This window comes from Hyperolius riggenbachi, chromosome 3, assembly GCF_040937935.1.
Source record: "Hyperolius riggenbachi isolate aHypRig1 chromosome 3, aHypRig1.pri, whole genome shotgun sequence".
NCBI lineage: Eukaryota > Metazoa > Chordata > Amphibia > Anura > Hyperoliidae > Hyperolius > Hyperolius riggenbachi.
In genome coordinates, this window is record NC_090648.1 from 511,575,030 (window position 1) to 511,592,457 (window position 17,428).

Consider the following 17,428-nt stretch of genomic DNA (forward strand, 5'->3'; position numbering starts at 1 on the left):
CGGAAGTGAGAGGAGTTGACCAGGCTTGAGGATAAGAGGGTCTCCTGGGAGGAGCGAAGGTTCTGGTTAGGATGGTATCTTGGGATTAATGAGGAAATGTATGGAGGTGACCTCTTGTGTAGAGCTTTGTATGATAGATGAGGAGTTTAAACTGAATCATTTTGGTAATTGGCAGCCGTTGGAGAGATTGGCAGAGAGGGGCTGCGTCAGACAGGCAGCAGAGTTCCGTCATAAGAAGAAGTTGTGTAGGTGTATTTCCAGCAGAGCGGTATGGAAGATGGCCAGGATTTCTGAAAATAGGTCAAGTTCAAAAGAGCCTCTTTCTTAGATCACAGTGGAGGCTTCCCAGGTGGTCCTGGCCCATGATGCATGACCAAAATATAAATAACCGGGCCTGACTGCTGCTATAAAGGAGTCCTTCACAATCACATAAATACTACTTAAACTGGAACTGGAATGTTTAGGCTCCATTTTATATGCATTTCGTAGAGCTGTATTTAAGTTAATTGGAATAAAAAAGTTATTGCAAAATTAAAAGTAAAACAACCACTGCATTTATGGAATTTCATCTCCTCCTCAAGAACCACCAGCTACATAGCAACGCCTCCCTCCCTTCCCCCAGCCCTCCTCACCACCACATCTTCACCGTCACCACCTAGCCCTCAACTGCTTGCCGACTGTTTCACGCCAATTGGTGTGGACACGGCAGCGGCCCCAGGACTGCTCAACGCCAATTGGCATGTAGTAATGGGGCGGGGTTTTGCAGGAGATCGCACGCGGAGCTCTGTCATCAATCTCCCAGCGGCGAAACCGCCGTCTATTTACACAGCACCGAATTCTAACCACCAACATATAATTTTCTCCACCCAGCACCTAATTTTCTCCACCCAGCACCTAATTACCTCCACCCAGCACCTAATTCTATCCACCCAGCACCTAATTCTATCCACACAGCACCTAATTCTATCCACACAGCACCTAATTCTATTCACCCAGCACCTAATTCTAACCACCAACCAGAGGCATAACTAGAAATCACTGGGCCACCCTGCAAAACTTTGGATGGGGCCCCCTAATGCCAATGGGGCCCATCACTACAGTACAGGGCACTTGGGTAGGGGTAGAGAGGTTACGTGCTCGGCGCTGTACAGAAGACCCTGCTGCACACGAATAGGGCCTGTCTACAAAACTTGGCATGATTCCTTATCAGTGGCTAAGCAGATGCAGTCATTAGAACAATTGTGCAGAGAATAGAAAGCTTTTTCTCTTTGTGCCCAGACTCCTCAAGCATCACTACGGACACAGCACATGGGGAGGGGTAGAGAGGCTGGGGGTAGAGCAGAGCTGTACACAAGACCCTGCTGAACACTGAATAGAGACTGTCTACAAAACTTTGTATGATTCCTTATCAGTGGCTGAGCAGTCATTAGTACAATTGTGCAGAGAGCAGAAAGCTTTTTCTCTCCTTGCCCTTAGTTGTCAGTCTCTCAGGACGGGGCCCCTGTGGCTTCTGGGCCCCCTGTGGCTGCATCCCTTGCAGGGTCTATTGTTACGCCCCTGGGTGTGAAGATCCTGATGGCCACACTGGTTTTATGACCCTTGTGAGATGGGCCCCAGGCTGTGAGGGTCACCAAGAAGAGGCAAAGGAAGAGGTGTGAAGATTAAGGGGCCCCTTCAAAGTTTTGCTAGGGGGCCCCCTGATTTGTAGTAGTTACGACCCTTCTGAGGGGTGTCAAAATGGGTCAAGAGGTTACGTTTGCCTTGGGGTCCCACTGGGGCTTGAACCAGCCCCGCCCGACAGCCGACAGGTTTAGGTCAAATAAACTGAAGATCCAGTATCCCACCATACAGTCACATAAGGCCGTCCAGGATTTTATCATGTCACGTAAACCCTCAGCTGTCTCATTTAGCTTCCTCTGAGAACCTCGCCCGTCGTGCGGAGAGCATTCCTTGACGCTTTGCCGGAAATTAACTCTAATTTCTCTTCCTTCCAGATCATCAAGCTAGAAAAGAACATAGTTGGATATCACTACATCCTTGCGAACCTGGTAAGTTGAAGTTCCGTGATTAGTTGAAAAAGCGTTTGCAGGGGCGGATTCGCTGCTGGAGTGTTCTGTACTGACTCATTGTGCCGATTGTTGATGGGAGTGCGGCGAGTGCATTGCCTGGCGTGCGTTGTCACGGGAACGAGCAGACAATGCTACGCCGCAGCGTTCTGTACATGCTAGCAGCTGCTGAATAATTGCCGCCTTTGTAACAGAGGAACAAAAAAATAATATAAATTGAGAGGGGGAATTTAAAGCCTGCAGTGGGAGTTTCAAGTTCATAGACTTTTTTTTTTTTTTTTCGAAGGCTGTAATTGCGTTTCTGTATTCCGTCTGTAAGTAAAGAACTCATAAATATGCAGGTACGGCCCTCTCGCCTGACTCCGGCGGTGAGTTCAGCGTTCTTTTACCTTCAGGGCATATTTAATAGAGAATTAACTATCGGCTTGCAGATTGGCAGCTCTCTCCGCACCGCCTTCTATAATCCGTTTGACTCTTTAAGATCGAGAGATTTATTAAGGAGGAACTGAAATGTGAAATTAAACTTTATCCCAATCAGTAGCCGATACCCCCTTTCCCACCAGAAATCTGTATCTTTTTTTCTAACCGTGCATCAGGGACAATTGTGGCGTACCTGTGAAAGCACCCCATGTAGAAATGGGCGGAAAATAACTGAAATAGAATATTGGTAATTTGACCGATATTCTATTATCGACTATAGTAGACTATCTGTAATCACATGGCCTCAATTCACTAAGCTTAACTCCTGTCTTTAATAACTCTTCTGAGCTGTTTTACAGTTATCACAATTATATCACCATGGTGATAACTGTAAAACAGCTCAGAAGAGTTATTAAAGACAGGAGTTAAAGAGGAACTCCAGTGAAAATAATGTAGTAAAAAAAGTGCTTCATTTTTTACCATAATTATGTATAAATGATTTAGTCAGTGTTTGCTCATTGTAAAATCTTTCCTCTCCCCGATTTACATTCTGACATTTATTACATGGTGACATTTTTACTGTGGGCAGGTTATGTAGCTGCTCCTAGCTGTTTTGGTTGTTAGAGACAGCTGTAAACAGCTATGTCCTGTCTGTGAACATTGTTACATTGTGGCAGTTTGTCCAGAGTACCGCGGTACTCAGAGCTTCTTGTGGGAGGGGTTTCAGCACAAAATCAGTCATACAGCTCCCCCTGATGGTCTGTTTGTGAAAATCATTATATTTCTCATGTAAAAGGGGTTATCAGGTACTGATTGGGATAAAGTTCAATTCTAGGTTGGAGTTTCTCTTTAAGCTTAGTGAATTGAGGATGTAACCACAGAGAAACACACTATTGTCCAGTGCTCCAATCCTAAACAATACAAGTCCACTTCCAAGCTACATACTCACGGGGGACAATTGTCCCCCGTAGCATGCGCGCACGCGAACAGAAAGGCAAAGACGCAGCGGAAGCTGTTTGTGAATGGAGCATCTCGCGGCCGGATGCTCCATTCACTCGCGTCGGTCTCCTGTCGCTAGCCCGTGTACTCACCCGGGACTAGCGACAGTTCCGGCGAAGTCGCGGCGACAGCTGTAGCCGGCGATTGAACATGTCAATCACCTGGTGACAGCTCCGACGGGCGACGGTTCGGGGCGCGCGCGCTATACACACAGGCGACCTGTCGCCGCAACACGCGCGTGCCACGTGGCTGCGGCGACGGCCGCACCCCGTGTGTATGGGGCTTAAATGACAGCGAGCCAGACAGGCTATATGGGCATAAGAGAGTGCGTGCCTCCCGCTCGCAGCGCCGCTCTGCTCTGCACTCAACGCTTCTGTCCCGTGGGAGCACGCATTGTCACACCGCATCAGGAATGCGCACACCATTCACACAGGGTGGAAGTGACGTCAAACGCAGAGTGTAGAATTGATACAGTTTTACCCTCCCTCTCAATGCCTAACACTAACCTCAGCCCCCACTTATGCCTAACCCTTAACTTAAAGAAAACCTGAACTGAATGTTAAAAGTCAAAATAAGCATACACAAGTCATACTTACCTTCCATGTAGTCTACTGCTCAGTGTCTTTCTCCTGTCCCACGTCCTGTTTGTTCACTGTGATCAAGGGGATTTTCCGTCCTCCATTTTGAAAATGGCCATTACCCATAACAGCTTTCTGGTCAGCACACAGTTAAACTGTAACATCGCCCACTTGAGCCATAGGGAAACATGGACATTACCGGGTACATCAGTTTTCCTCTCAGCTATAACTGACAGCAACTGATATTTTACTGACAGCAACGGAAATATTTCAGATCTGACAAAATATTGTCAGAACTGGAAGGGATAATTGTCAGAAGAAAATGGTGAGCTTCTGAGAGCAACTGATGGCAAGGTAACTATGTAATGTTCATTTGAAGTTACCTCATGTGTTTATTTTAAATATTTTTACTCAGTACAGGTTCTCTTTAACCCTGACACCTAACCCTTAAAGAAGAACTCCAGTGAAAATAATGTAATAAAAAAAGGCTTCATTTTTACAATAATTATGTATAAATGATTTAGTCAGGGTTTGCCCATTGTAAAATCTTTCCTCTCCTTGATTTACATTCTGACATTTATTACATGGTGATATTTTTACTGCTGGCAGGTGATGTAGCTGCTGCTTGCTGTTTTGGCAGTTGGAAACAGCTGTAACAGCTATTTCCCACAATGCAGCAAGGTTCACAGACAGGAAACTGCCAGGAGTACATACTCAGAATTTCTTTGTGGGAGGGATTTCACCACAATATCAGCCATACAGCGCCCCCTAATGGTCTGTTTGAGAAAAGGAAAATATCATGTAAAAGGGGTATCAGCTACTGATTGGGATAAAGTTCAATTCTTGGTCGGAGTTTCTCTTTAAAGGAAACTTAAAGGGAAGTTAAAAAAATGAGTTTCACTTACCTGGGGCTTTTACCAGCCCCCCGCAGCTGCCCTGTGCCATCACCGGTCCTGAATGATCCTCCGTTTCCCCACTGTGGGTTCATTTTGTTTTTGCCGACTCAGAGTCGGCGATCCACTGCACCTGTGCAGCTCTGTCCACGCATATCCTTTCTCACATTCCTGTCCGCAATAGCATCCTGCCCAGGCCCGCGGTGAGGGAACGGAAGATTGTTCAGGACCGGCCAGGGACAGGACGGCTTGGACCAGCCAGGGACAGGGCGGCTGCGGGGGGCTGGTAGAAGCTCCTGGTAAGTGAAACTCATTGTTTTCCTTGCCTTTACATTTCTTTTAAGACCCCTCCAACACACACCTAACCTTTAAGACCCTCACACCCAACCCTTAAGACCCCCCCCCCCCCATACACACACACGCCTAACCTTTAAGACCACCCCCAGCACACCTAATCCTTAAGACCACCCCCAGCACACCAAACCCTTAGGACCCCATACAGCTAACTCTTAAGATTTTTCCTAACCCTCAATACCCCCTCCCCAGCACACCCAACCCTTAAGACCCCCAAACCTAAGATCCCTCCCCACACACCCAACCTTTAAGACCACTCCCAACACACCTAACCCGTAGGACCGCCCTCCCTAACACATAACCCTTAAAAAACCCCTCCCAACACACATAACCCTTAAGACAGCAATCCCTCCACACCCAACCCAGAAGACCCCACCAGCACACCTAACCTTTAAGACCCCTCTCCCCCAACACCTAACCCTTAAGACCCCCCCACACCTAACCCTTAAGACCCCCCCTCCCCCCACACCTAACCCTTAAAGAGAACCTGAACTGAAAATAAAAAGTCAAAATAACCATACACAGGATCCTACTTACCTCCTGTGCAGCCTATTCCTCAACCTCTTTCTCCTCTCCTGCCTCCTGTTTGTCCACTGTGATCAATGGAATTCTCTGTCCTCCATTTTAAAAATGGCCATTACCCCATAACAGCTTCATGGTCAGCACACTGTCAAACTGTAATAACGCCCACTTGAGCCATAGGGAAACATGGACATTACCTTGCACATTCAGTTGTAACTGACAGCTGCTGATATATAACTGACAGCAACTGGTATATTTCAGTTCTGACAAAATATTTTCAGAACTGGAAGGGATCGCTGTAAGAAGAAAATGGTGAGCTTCTGAGAGGAACTGACGGTGAGGTTAGTATGTAATATTCATTTGCAGCTACATCATGTGTTTATTTTAAATAATTTTACTCAGTTCAGGTTCCCTTTAAGACCCCCCAACACCTAACCCTTAAGACCACCCTCCCCCAAAATCTAACCTTTAAGAACCCCCCATTTTTTCATAGAATATGAATGACGACACACAAACGTTTCTTTCACCCATGGTGAGTGGTTGTCTGGAGCCATTTATTGTCTAACTGTGTTTACTCTATTTAAATCATAATCACTAACCAAACTACCCAAAAGACCCTGATCACAAGTGTATTGCCCCCTTTAACATCCTTTCACAGCTTAAAGTATTTTGTGGTAGTTGTGGATGAGGCTCTTTATCTTCTCAGTTGTTAAACTTGCCTATTTTTCCTGGCAAAAAGCCTCCAGTTCCCATAAAGTCTTGGGCTTTCTTGCATGAACTGCGTGTTTGAGGCGAGCTCTCCCAAGAGTGTCTCAAAGGTATTGAGGTCAAGAGACTGAAATGGCCACTCCAGAACCTTTACTTGTTACTGTAGCCAACGACAGGGGGACTTGTGATTTAGACCATTGTCATGTCGGAATGTCCAAGTACGCCCCCACGCTCAGTTTCTTGGCTGATGTGATGAGTGCAAATTTTTCTCCAACATTTTTTGAAAACTTACTGCATTGATATGGTCAATTCTAACCAAATTGTCTGTGCCTTTGTAGCTCACATATCCCCAAAACATCAGTGATCCACCACCATGTTTCACAGTAGAAATTGTGTACCTTTCATCATAGGCCTTGTTGACACCTCTCCAAATGTAGCAATTATGGTTGTGGCCATATTGATACCGGGGAGTAAAGAGGCGACCATAAGCCTAGAGCCGACCCTGTTGGATGATGGGGGTCACATGTTATGATATGAAAGGGGGCATGCGGGGGGGGGGGGGGAGGGTAGGATAGTTGGAGCAGAGGTGCTCACAAATGTGTACTTTTTGTTGTGGCACTGATTAACCTGAGTTCCGGTGGTCCTGTGACACCTGTTATTTGTAATGTGCAATAAAGTTTGCTGTTTACGAATATCAGTTCCAAGGGAGGAAATAGACTATTGCCACTCCCCTTTTTTGAATTATTTGATTTAATTTTTTTTTTTTCAGTGCCTTCAAATTGATATTAGTTTTCTTTTAATAAGCAACTACTTATTTAGGTGTACTTGGAATCAATCCCCTTCCTGGCAGCACTAAATTTGAGAGGAAGAGAAAAGCACTGCACTGTTAGACTTCTATTCTGAGCTTTCTCACAGGAAGTCGGAAAGCGCACAGTGATGACTCAGCAGTGTGCTGCTTCTCTTCTGTCCAGTCAGGATGTCCTGTCCTGTCTGCTTGTGATGTAGTACAGTGGAAAAAAGTTGATAAAACTCTTAAAGTGTATCCGAGGTGACATGTGACATGATGACATAAACATGTGTATGTACAGTGCTAAACATATTAATAACAAGGCTGTTTTACTTTTTTCATTTTGCTGCCTGAAAGAGTTCATTTTCAGGCGTGCAAATGACAGCTTCTGTCTTGTCGGTACCTTGTTGGGAATATAGTAAACATCACTGATAATCAAATTACAGAGGTAACAGTTTTCCTGTCAGAATACAGCTTCTGAGGGCAGGGGAGAGATAGAAAAAGGTCAGTAGTTCAGGATTTTTATGAGTAGTATTATTATTGTATTTATAAAGCACCAACATGCAGTGCTGGACAATAGGAGTAGGAGGATCAATACCATTGTTTCTCATCAGGTTTTTACACCTCGGGTTCACTTTAATTCTTATGAAGGCAGCTTGCTTTGTAATGTGAATAAACCAGAATGCTTGGTCCTGTTTTTCAGGGTTTTATGGACATTGATTTGCAGAAATTTAAAGAAGCGGGAGCCAATGTGACGGGATTTCAACTCGTTAACCACACCGAGACCAGAGTAGCTCAGATATTACAGCAGTGGAAATCCTACGATGGTCGGGAACAACCTCGCGTGGACTGGAAGAAACCAAAGGTGAGACTCTTACAGGCGAAGATGTACCTCCCGAGGCCCACTATCACCAGCTGCCCCCAGACTGGCAGCATCCTAACCCCCCCCCCCCCCCCCCAACAAGGCAGGTATTAGATCATAAGGTTCTATGAGAACAGTTAGTGACATGATGGCAGGGATTAGATTGTAGGATCCTCTGAGGACAGTCAGTGACACGACGGCAGGAATTACATTATAAGATCCTCTGAGGAAAATTAGTGACATGATGGCAGGGATTAGATCATAACCTCATCTGAGGACAGTTAGTGAAGTGATGGCAGGGGTTACATTATATACTCCTCTGAGGACAGTTAGTGACGTGATGGCAGAGATTACATTATAAACTCCTCTGAGGACAATTAGTGACATGATGGCAGGAATTAGATTATAACCTCCTCTGAGGACAGTTAGTGAAGTGATGGCAGGGGTTACATTATATACTCCTCTGAGGACAGTTAGTGACATGATGGCAGGGATTACATTATAAACTCCTCTGAGAACAGTTAGTGACATAATGGCAGGTATTAGATTGTAGGCTCCTCCGAGGACAGTCATGTCACTGACTGTCCTCGGAGGAGCCTACAATCTAATCCCTGCCATTATGTCACTAACTGTGACCTACATTGAGGACAGTTAGTGAAGTGATGGCAAGGGTTACATTATATACTCCTATGAGGACAGTTAGTGACACGATGGCAGGGGTTACATTATAAGCTCCTCTGAGGACTGTTAGTGACATGGCAGGGATTAGATTGTAAACTCCTCTGAGGACAATTAGTGACATGATGGCAGGGGTTACATTATATAATCCTCTGAGGACAGTTAATGACATGATGTCAGGGATTACATTGTAAGCTCCTCTGAGGACTGTTAGTGACATGATGGCAGGGATTAGATTATAACCTCCTCTGAGGACAATAAGTGACATGGCAGGGGTTACATTATATACTCCTCTGAGGACAGTTAGTGACATGATGGCAGGGATTACATTATAAGATCCTCTGGGGATAGTTAGTGACATGATGGCAGGTATTACATTGTAAGCTCCTCTGAGGACTGTTAGTTACATAATGGCAGGGATCAGATTGTAAACTCCTTGGCGAGCGGCACATTCAGTGAGTGACAGGCGTCTCAGAGATCACTGTAAGTGCCTCTTTGCTGTCCCTTCATCCCCTGAGTGCCCGATCTGTTGGTCGCCACCCACCGTCCGCTATATGCAAACTCTATGCATCAGAACTAACTGCTACAACCACCCTGCTGTGCACAGCCCACCCCTTGCTTTCCTGGTGCCCTAGACCATGACCGGTGTGGTCTTTTCCTAGAATTGTGCAGGAGGTGGCCCACATAGCTACATTTTCGTAGGTACGCTTGAGTGCAGATCTGCATGGCTAACAGGTACAAAGCCTGTGGAGAAGCCGGGGTTACTGGTGTTTTTCCTTCATGCACTGTTGGACATAGACATTGGAAATTGTTGGAGATACTTGTTCCTGTCCTGGACAAGCCAATGATGTCCCATCACTTTCTGCAGAAGAAGTAAACCAATTTCATCCTGTAAAATAAATGTATTCAGAAGGTGCACTGTCTCAAATCAGGTCATTTGGGCACGGGGATTGGCATTCAGCACAGCAGGCGTCCAGTAGAAGCCTGTGTTAACTATTGGTAATCAAGTGTTGAGTTGAACGCACAATGCAGATAGTAGCCAAATGGCTATTACATAGCAAATAATGGTTGGAGCTGATTGCAGGCAAACACTTTCAACGATTGGTTCTTTGGGCAGCAGGGTTAGTGTTCAGAATTGGGAGGGGGCTTGATTTTAGGCACTTGCCTGGGGGTTAGGGTTAGAAATTAGGCAGGGGGTTCATTTTAGGCAGTAGGAGGTGGAGTAAGTGTTAGGATTTAAGAGGTGGTGTTAGTTTTAGGTACGTGAAGGCAGATTAATGTTAGGCATTAGGTGGGGGTTAGTTTTAAGCACTAGGAGGTGGGGTTAGTGTTAGGAATTCGGAGGCGGGATTGGTTTTAGGCACTAGGAGGTGGGGTTAGTGTTTGGCATTAGGTGGGGGTTAGTTTTAGGCACTAGGAGGTGCGGTTGGTGTTAGGAATTAGGAGGAGGTGTTAGTTTTAGGCACTTGAGGGCAGGTTAGTGTTAGGCATTAGGAGGCGGGGTTAGTTTTAGGCAAATGAAAGTAGGTTAGTGTTAGGCATTAGGTGGGGACTAGTTTTAGACACTTGAAGGCGGGTTCGTTTTAGGCATTAGGTGGGGGTTACTTTTAGGCACTAGGAGGTAGGGTTAGTGTTAGGAATTAGGAGGTGGTGTTAGTTTTAGGCACTTGAAAGCAGGTTAGTGTTAGGCATTAGGTGGGGGGTTGGTTTTAGGCACCATGGAGGGCAGAGGTTAACCATCTGGCGCCCAAGTCATGCAGTGACCTAACACGTACTCTGCTGTCTCACCCAACCCTTCTATTTCTCTAAAGACACTGCATTTATGTGTCACAATGAACACATCTCGTACACCCATCTCAGAGATGCTCACCTGGAATTTAAATTGTGGTTAAAATGATAGGCTGTGCGTCACTGTGGAGAGGTGGTTGCAGGAGACGGAGATCAGAATTGGACTGTCACTGTATGATATGGACCCCATCACCATGGTTACCTTATGACTCATGGTAGTAAGACTGAGCCTTGACTGTCCATGGAGAAACCTAAGACTGTTTTGCTACCTGTGAATCTCATTGCATTGTGGGAAAATAACAGCTTTTTCCAACTTGCCAAGCAAGCAGTATCTCCCTTTGTGCATAGAACTCTCAGTAACGAACATTCCGTACAGATCACCTGGATCTCACCAGCAGTGATACATTTCAGAAAGTTAATCAGGGAGAGGAAAGATATTATAATGGGCAAACACTGACTAAATAATCTATAAATAAATATTGAAAAAATATACAATGTTATTAATTCTGGACCGTCATCTTTCCTACACGGGGGAGTGTGGTTCTAGTCTTTTAACTACTAGTGTCCAGCTGCTAAAGGTGGCCACTAACAGTCCAATTTCTAGCAAAAAATTGTTTGAGCGATCAGATGATTCTGATCGGAAGTGAAATCGTTCACTACACCATCAATGAACCAATCTTTGCTTCCTATCTATCACAACCAACAAGAAAATCCAAATTTTGGTTTGATGAAAATCCAATCGGACTACTATTTTTATAATCATTCGTAATCAATTGTGCTCATCAACTGAGATTATTTACAACCAATCCGATCAGAATTTCTGATCGCTCTAATGTTTTTTCGCTAGGGATTGGACTCGTCAGATTAGCAGCAGATAGATCATCAGATGGATTTCTTATCTATCTGATGTGTTTTTAGAACATTTTTTACTAGGATAGAATTCCAATTGATTTCAGTTTGAAATCTGTTGAAATACGATCTGATGGCATTTTTTTGCCATCAGATTTCCATTAGGGCCAATGCAAAATGATAAGCAATCTCATCAGATCGACCTAGATTTTCCACCCTGCCAGTTCGATGGAAATCGATCGAAATCGATCGAAATCGGCCGTCGATCGGTCGATTGGCAAACCGATTTGCAATCGATCGATCGATTTTGATCGATCGGCCAGAAAATCTGCTGAGTGTATGAGCCCCTTAAGAGTAGTAAGCTTGTAACTGTGCCAATCAAATGCTCTCCCTGCTGGTTTTGATTGGTTCCATTCCAAATAGTTAAAAATTTTAATTAACGCTTTCCAATCCGTTTTAGTTATTATCACTCCCAGCAGTTTCTACTCTTCTGCTGTGTGGGGAGGACATGGGTGGGTGCTGAGCGGTGGGGATCCACCTCCTAGATCTCCTCTAGTATCAGAGGAGGCGGGGTCAACTCACCCGCCGTAGCTCTGCACCCCATTGCCCGCGCCAGTGTAATTGCCCTTTTATGCAGCACAGTGTAGTGCCCAGGGGTATCCAAATGGCCTGATGTTGTGTTGAACTAGATCCGAGGACAGCACCCCTAGATGCGAGCCCGAATGTGCCAATCTATTATTTGTATTACATGGCGGAGTGCGGGAACAGTGGTGGTGATCAAAGTGTCTGACTTAGCCCAACAGTTTGATCTGAAGGGCCGGATTCCATGCTGGACTAGCTCCAGGAACTGCATCCCTACCAGCAGGCAGTAGCCATGTCTGCCCACGTTGGACCTCGCTGGACAAATGCTAGAATCAGAAAGGATTACATTTGTTTGCAAGTCAGAATTATTTGCATCTCTTAGGCCATCCCTAATGGATATGGATGGACTAGACCACCCCCTGCCACTAGAGAACCCCCCCCCCCCCCCGTTCATTCCACTAGTTGCCAATAAAATGGAGAATTCTGTTTAATTAAGATTGGCTTATTAACATTCAAATCCTTGCACAGTCTGGGCCCTGGATACCTGAAGGACTTGTTGCAACTGCATCACCCCGCACACAATCTTAGATCAATAGGATCTAATAACTTGGTCACTCCCAGAGTCCACCTTGGGAGACAGAGCCTTCTGTCATGCTGCCTTTACACTTTGGAACTCCCTGCCACACCCAATCAGGATGGCTCCATCCTTGGAAGCAGGTCCAAACTGAAAAGCGACCTGTTTTTAGCATGGCACTTATGAACACCTGACGATTTCCTCTGCAACACATTCCAGCCTGCAACCCTGTATTGATCTGAGACATATCTATGCGCTTTGAGGCCTCATTCACACCTAAAATGCAAGCGTTTTGCATTTTTGTGCGCCGTTTCCCCCCCCCCCTCCCAGTGCTCCACTGCGCGCTGCATTTTGGGTAAAAGCACTTTTCTAACCGCTTTTCCAGAGCGGTTTTGTCATTCACTCCGACGCGAGTCAGGAAGTGAACTGTTATTCTAAAAAAAACCTGAACGCAATCGCCACATAAAACGGTTTTGTGAGCGTTTAGCGCTCTTCCTATACCTTCCATTATAGCAAAAACGTCCCAAAAATGGTACAGGCAGCGCTTTGCGGACCGCAAAGAGGGTGCAACATGCTGATATGAACCTTTTGTTTTGTGGGCGATTTTGAAAACATCCTGCACTGGAAAAAGAGGGCAAAAACGCCCTTAGTCTTATGGGAGAGAAGCGCTTTACAAATTTTATTGTATTGTATAGTATTATATGACAGCTCTGGGTACGGTTATTGTTAGTACCCATACTCATGCCTGCAGCTGCCGGTTGCAGTGACAGTTCAGACCAGGATCCAGCAGGCTGTTTGAGAGCTCAAATGCTGTAAACCAGATTGACCTGAGGCTCGGAGTTCATTGAGAATTGATGCCTTCTATTTATGTGTGTATTGATTGTCCCACAAATTACTGCTCCCATTGTACATAAGTGGGTAGTACATTACCAGACACATCTGCATTGACAGTTGCTTTGCTAATTTGGTTTTTGCTTTTTTTTCACCTCTGTTTAGTATCCAAGTGTTTCTATTCATTTCTTTTTTTTTTACAATTTCAATTGTAACTTACAAATGATATAAATGCAAACATTGTATATCATAGTAAATAATAAATACCAGCATTTAAAACAAAGTTGCACATAGCAGGCAAAATATCATGAAAGAAAGGGAGTCAACACAGAAATGCAATCAGGTGTATAAAACAGAGGTGCAATGTGGGCAGCGGCCATCAACAAATCAGCAATGCTACTTCCTGATGGAACTTGGATCTTTTGGGATTTGGCCACAAAGGACTGGTCCTCTTTTAGCATGAAGGAAGCTCCCGTATCCAGGTCATATCTGCACCATTAATCTCCTCCCTCTAGAAGAGGTAGTTCACAGTTCGCATTTACAGCAACCTTTACGCAAAGTTTGCACTCGCCCTATACTTTAACATGGAGCCATTTTTTAAGCATACGTATTAGTACGCCGCTGGTGAGTTGGGTGCAGGGTGACCTGAATGAGGGCTCACCCCGCTGCTGCTCAAATTCCCGGCCGCGTTTCATACTATTCCCCCCCCCCCTCCCCCTCTGAGTCATATCACAGCCTGGCTGCGATGCGTCTGCACAGCCCGGGCCCTGAAGCGTCACCCAAGGTCTTGATCCCCTCCTGGGACGTTCCTCGTACATATGTATGAGGCTTAACTCTAGGCTAGAGAACTCCTTCCAAACTTTTTCTGCCTTGCATCTCCTCAATAGTTTCCAGATGTCACCCTATTCACCACCTCCACCCTCACACAACCTTCTTCTGTCCTCCAGTGGAATCCCTTTCACATAAGATTTCTCAAGAGCCTTGTCCCTCCTCTGGAGTTCACTTCCAAAACACAGCCTTTCTCTCTCTAACCCTGAATCCTTTAAGTCAGGGGTGTCAAACGCAAATACAAAGGGGGGCGAAATTGTACACAGGGACGAAGTCGCAGGCCAACCACAATGTCTACTGGCCACCTTCCTCCCCTATACAGTTCCCTGGTGTCTAATGGCCCCCTCCCTCCCCAATACAGTTCCCTGGTGTCTAGTGGTCCTCCCTCCCCTGTACAGTTCCCTGGTGTCTAGAGGCCTCCACCCTCCCCTATACAGTTCCCTGGTGTCTAGTGGTCCTCCCTCCCCTGTACAGTTCTGGCCCTTATTCAGCAATCCCTCAGAAGAGATTCCTAGTCTAGATTCTTATCACACACAGACTAGTGACCTTATGGTGTCTGATTACTGGACACAGTGGAGTGGGTAAGATTGATGTCTGACTGTCGCTGCCTCATTCAGAGCTTGTTGTCTCATACTGAGTCCAAGATCCCCTAATAACAGTATCAATCATTGACATTCTGAATGTTTTGCCAAAGTTACAGTGATACTATATCTAATGTTCAGCCTGTCATTGTTGTTCCTCCATATAGCAGGTGCTCTCATGTAGTAACATAATACGGCTGTGTGTGTATGTATGTACTGGGAGCAGAGCTGCGACGAGGGACTTGTCAGCTGCAAGGGGCTGGAGGAAGCCCCGGGTAAGTAGATCTGGGGGTAGCATAGATTGCCTGGCATTTCCTTTAAGTCTAAGTGTTTTTATCTGCACGGGGAAAACACATTGTTCCTCAGTTTTCCTGTGCAGAAGTGGTTTGGTTTGGGTGTTGAAACACCCTCTGGAAAAATACACAGGAGACAAAAAAGAAGGGAGCCCAATGGTGTGGTATGTAAAGACATATGATAATCATGGAAAAAAAAAAAGAACTACTCACAAAGGTGGGTTGCAGAGGGGCAACTGACCGCAGGAAGCAGGTGGAGACAATAAACCCGACTCCACTCGGGGGGGAGGTCACCGAGGACCTGGATGTGGTGGCACTCCTTTGAAAAAAAGAAAGGAGACAGATCTCTACCGTGGTAGAACCACGGACGCTCTGTCTCCGCCCCTCAGACGGGTGACCGGGGGGGTAATGGATGCACTATTTTGGTAAAAGAGGCGCCCTGGTGTGTGATAAAAACGTTTAAAAACAGTTTAAAAGGTAATGAGGTAGCTTACCTCAATGATGACAAAATCTTTGTAACAACAAAAGATTTTATTTAGTGAAAGCACATGCAACACGTTTCGCGAGTCTGAGCCCGCTTCCTCAGGCCAATAGCAGTGCCAAACTAAGTGATAAGTTTAGCTTGGGGAGCCTCTAGTGCAAGGGAGGTGGGGGGGAGCATCCAAAGTTTTGCAGGGGGGCCCAGTGATAGTTATGCCTGTTTGATATATTAAATATTTAGGTTCATCTTTAAAAAAAAAAGTTGGGTCTCTTCCAATGATTTTTCCTGTATCTATCCTTGTATTTATACTCGTGAATAATTGGTGTAGTGGCACACCACTGAGGATATGGTCTCCTAACTTACATAAATGCATACAATCTAACCCATAACATTCCCCAAGCTCTCCTTCTTGTAGAACATGATTTACGAAATCCTTGCTACACACCCCATATATTACCAACTTCTTGTTTTCCCCCTGATCCTTTAGGTTGTACTCTTGTAATGGATCTCCAGAGATGTATTTAAAGGAAATAAGGCCATAGGCAAGGTAGTAGTGTTTGCTCTCCCTCCCCCCTTTTGGTAACCTGAGAGGGGTGAGAGAAAATAGCAGTTGGGCCCCCTAACAACCACTAGGCGTCAGGCACCTGCCCAGGTTGTCTTGTGGATAAGCCTGACCTGGGGTTCTCTCTCCCCCTTTTGTTTCTTGTTGTTTGCTGCAGATTTTGTTAGCCACAAAGTATTAGTCTCTGTAATATTTATTTGTCTACCTTAGAACAAGTGTCTTTCTTGGGGTCCTTTAAAGTAAACTTCAGATAAAGGAGAACATTGAGCTTTACTTACCTGGAACTTCTTCCAGCCCTTTATAGTCTCTTAGGTCCCTTAGTGTCCTTCGGTCCCCATTGCTGTTCCGATGTAAATTACGTGACCCAGCTGGGTTCCGGACTACTGCACATGCGCAGTCCTTGCCACGCCCCTCCTCAATCCTGCACCTGTGACTGGAAGCCTTCTGCGCATGTGCTGTCCTTGCCACGCCCCTCCTCAATCGTGCACCTGTGACTGGAAGCCTTCTGCACATGCACAGTCCTTGCCACGCCCCTCTTCAATCGTGCACCTGTGACTGGAAACCTTCTGCACATGCGCAGTCCTTGCCCCGCCCCTCCTCAATCGTGCACCTGTGACTGGAAACCTTCTGCACATGTGCAGTCCTTGCCACGCCCCTCCTCAATCGTGCACCTGTGACTGGAAACCTTCTGCACATGCGCAGTCCTTGCCACGCCCCTCCTCAATCGTGCACCTGTGACTGGAAGCCTTCTGCACATGCGCTGTCCTTGCCACGCCCCTCCTCAATCGTGCAACTGTGACTGGAAGCCTTCTGCGCATGTGCTGTCCTTGCCGCGCCCCTCCTCAATCGTGCACTTGTGACTGGAAACATTCTGCACATGTGCTGTCCTTGCCACGCCCCTCAATTGTGCACCTGTGACTGGAAGCATTCTGCACATGCGCTGTCCTTGCCACTCCCCTCCTCAATTGAGCACCTGTGGCTGGAAGCTTTTTGGGCATGCGCTGTCCTTGCCACGCCCCTCCTCAATCGTGCACCTGTGACTGGAAACCTTCTGCACATGCGCAGTCCTTGCCACGCCCCTCCTCAATCGTGCACCTGTGACTGGAAGCCTTCTGCACATGCGCTGTCCTTGCCACGCCCCTCCTCAATCGTGCAACTGTGACTGGAAGCCTTCTGCGCATGTGCTGTCCTT

At 46.0% G+C, this 17,428-nt stretch overlaps 1 protein-coding gene across 4 annotated transcripts in view; it reads left to right on the plus strand.

Annotated features, from left to right (window-relative positions):
- GRIA1 (glutamate ionotropic receptor AMPA type subunit 1) overlaps nucleotides 1-17,428 on the plus strand; it is a 468,260-nt gene that overhangs the window by 330,139 nt on the left and 120,693 nt on the right. For all 4 annotated transcript variants that reach the window (XM_068278380.1, XM_068278381.1, XM_068278382.1 and 1 more), the window contains exons 5-6: nucleotides 1,995-2,048; nucleotides 8,031-8,192. In XM_068278380.1, coding sequence (XP_068134481.1) covers nucleotides 1,995-2,048; nucleotides 8,031-8,192 — 216 coding nt within the window. The remainder of the gene's footprint in view (nucleotides 1-1,994; nucleotides 2,049-8,030; nucleotides 8,193-17,428) is intronic.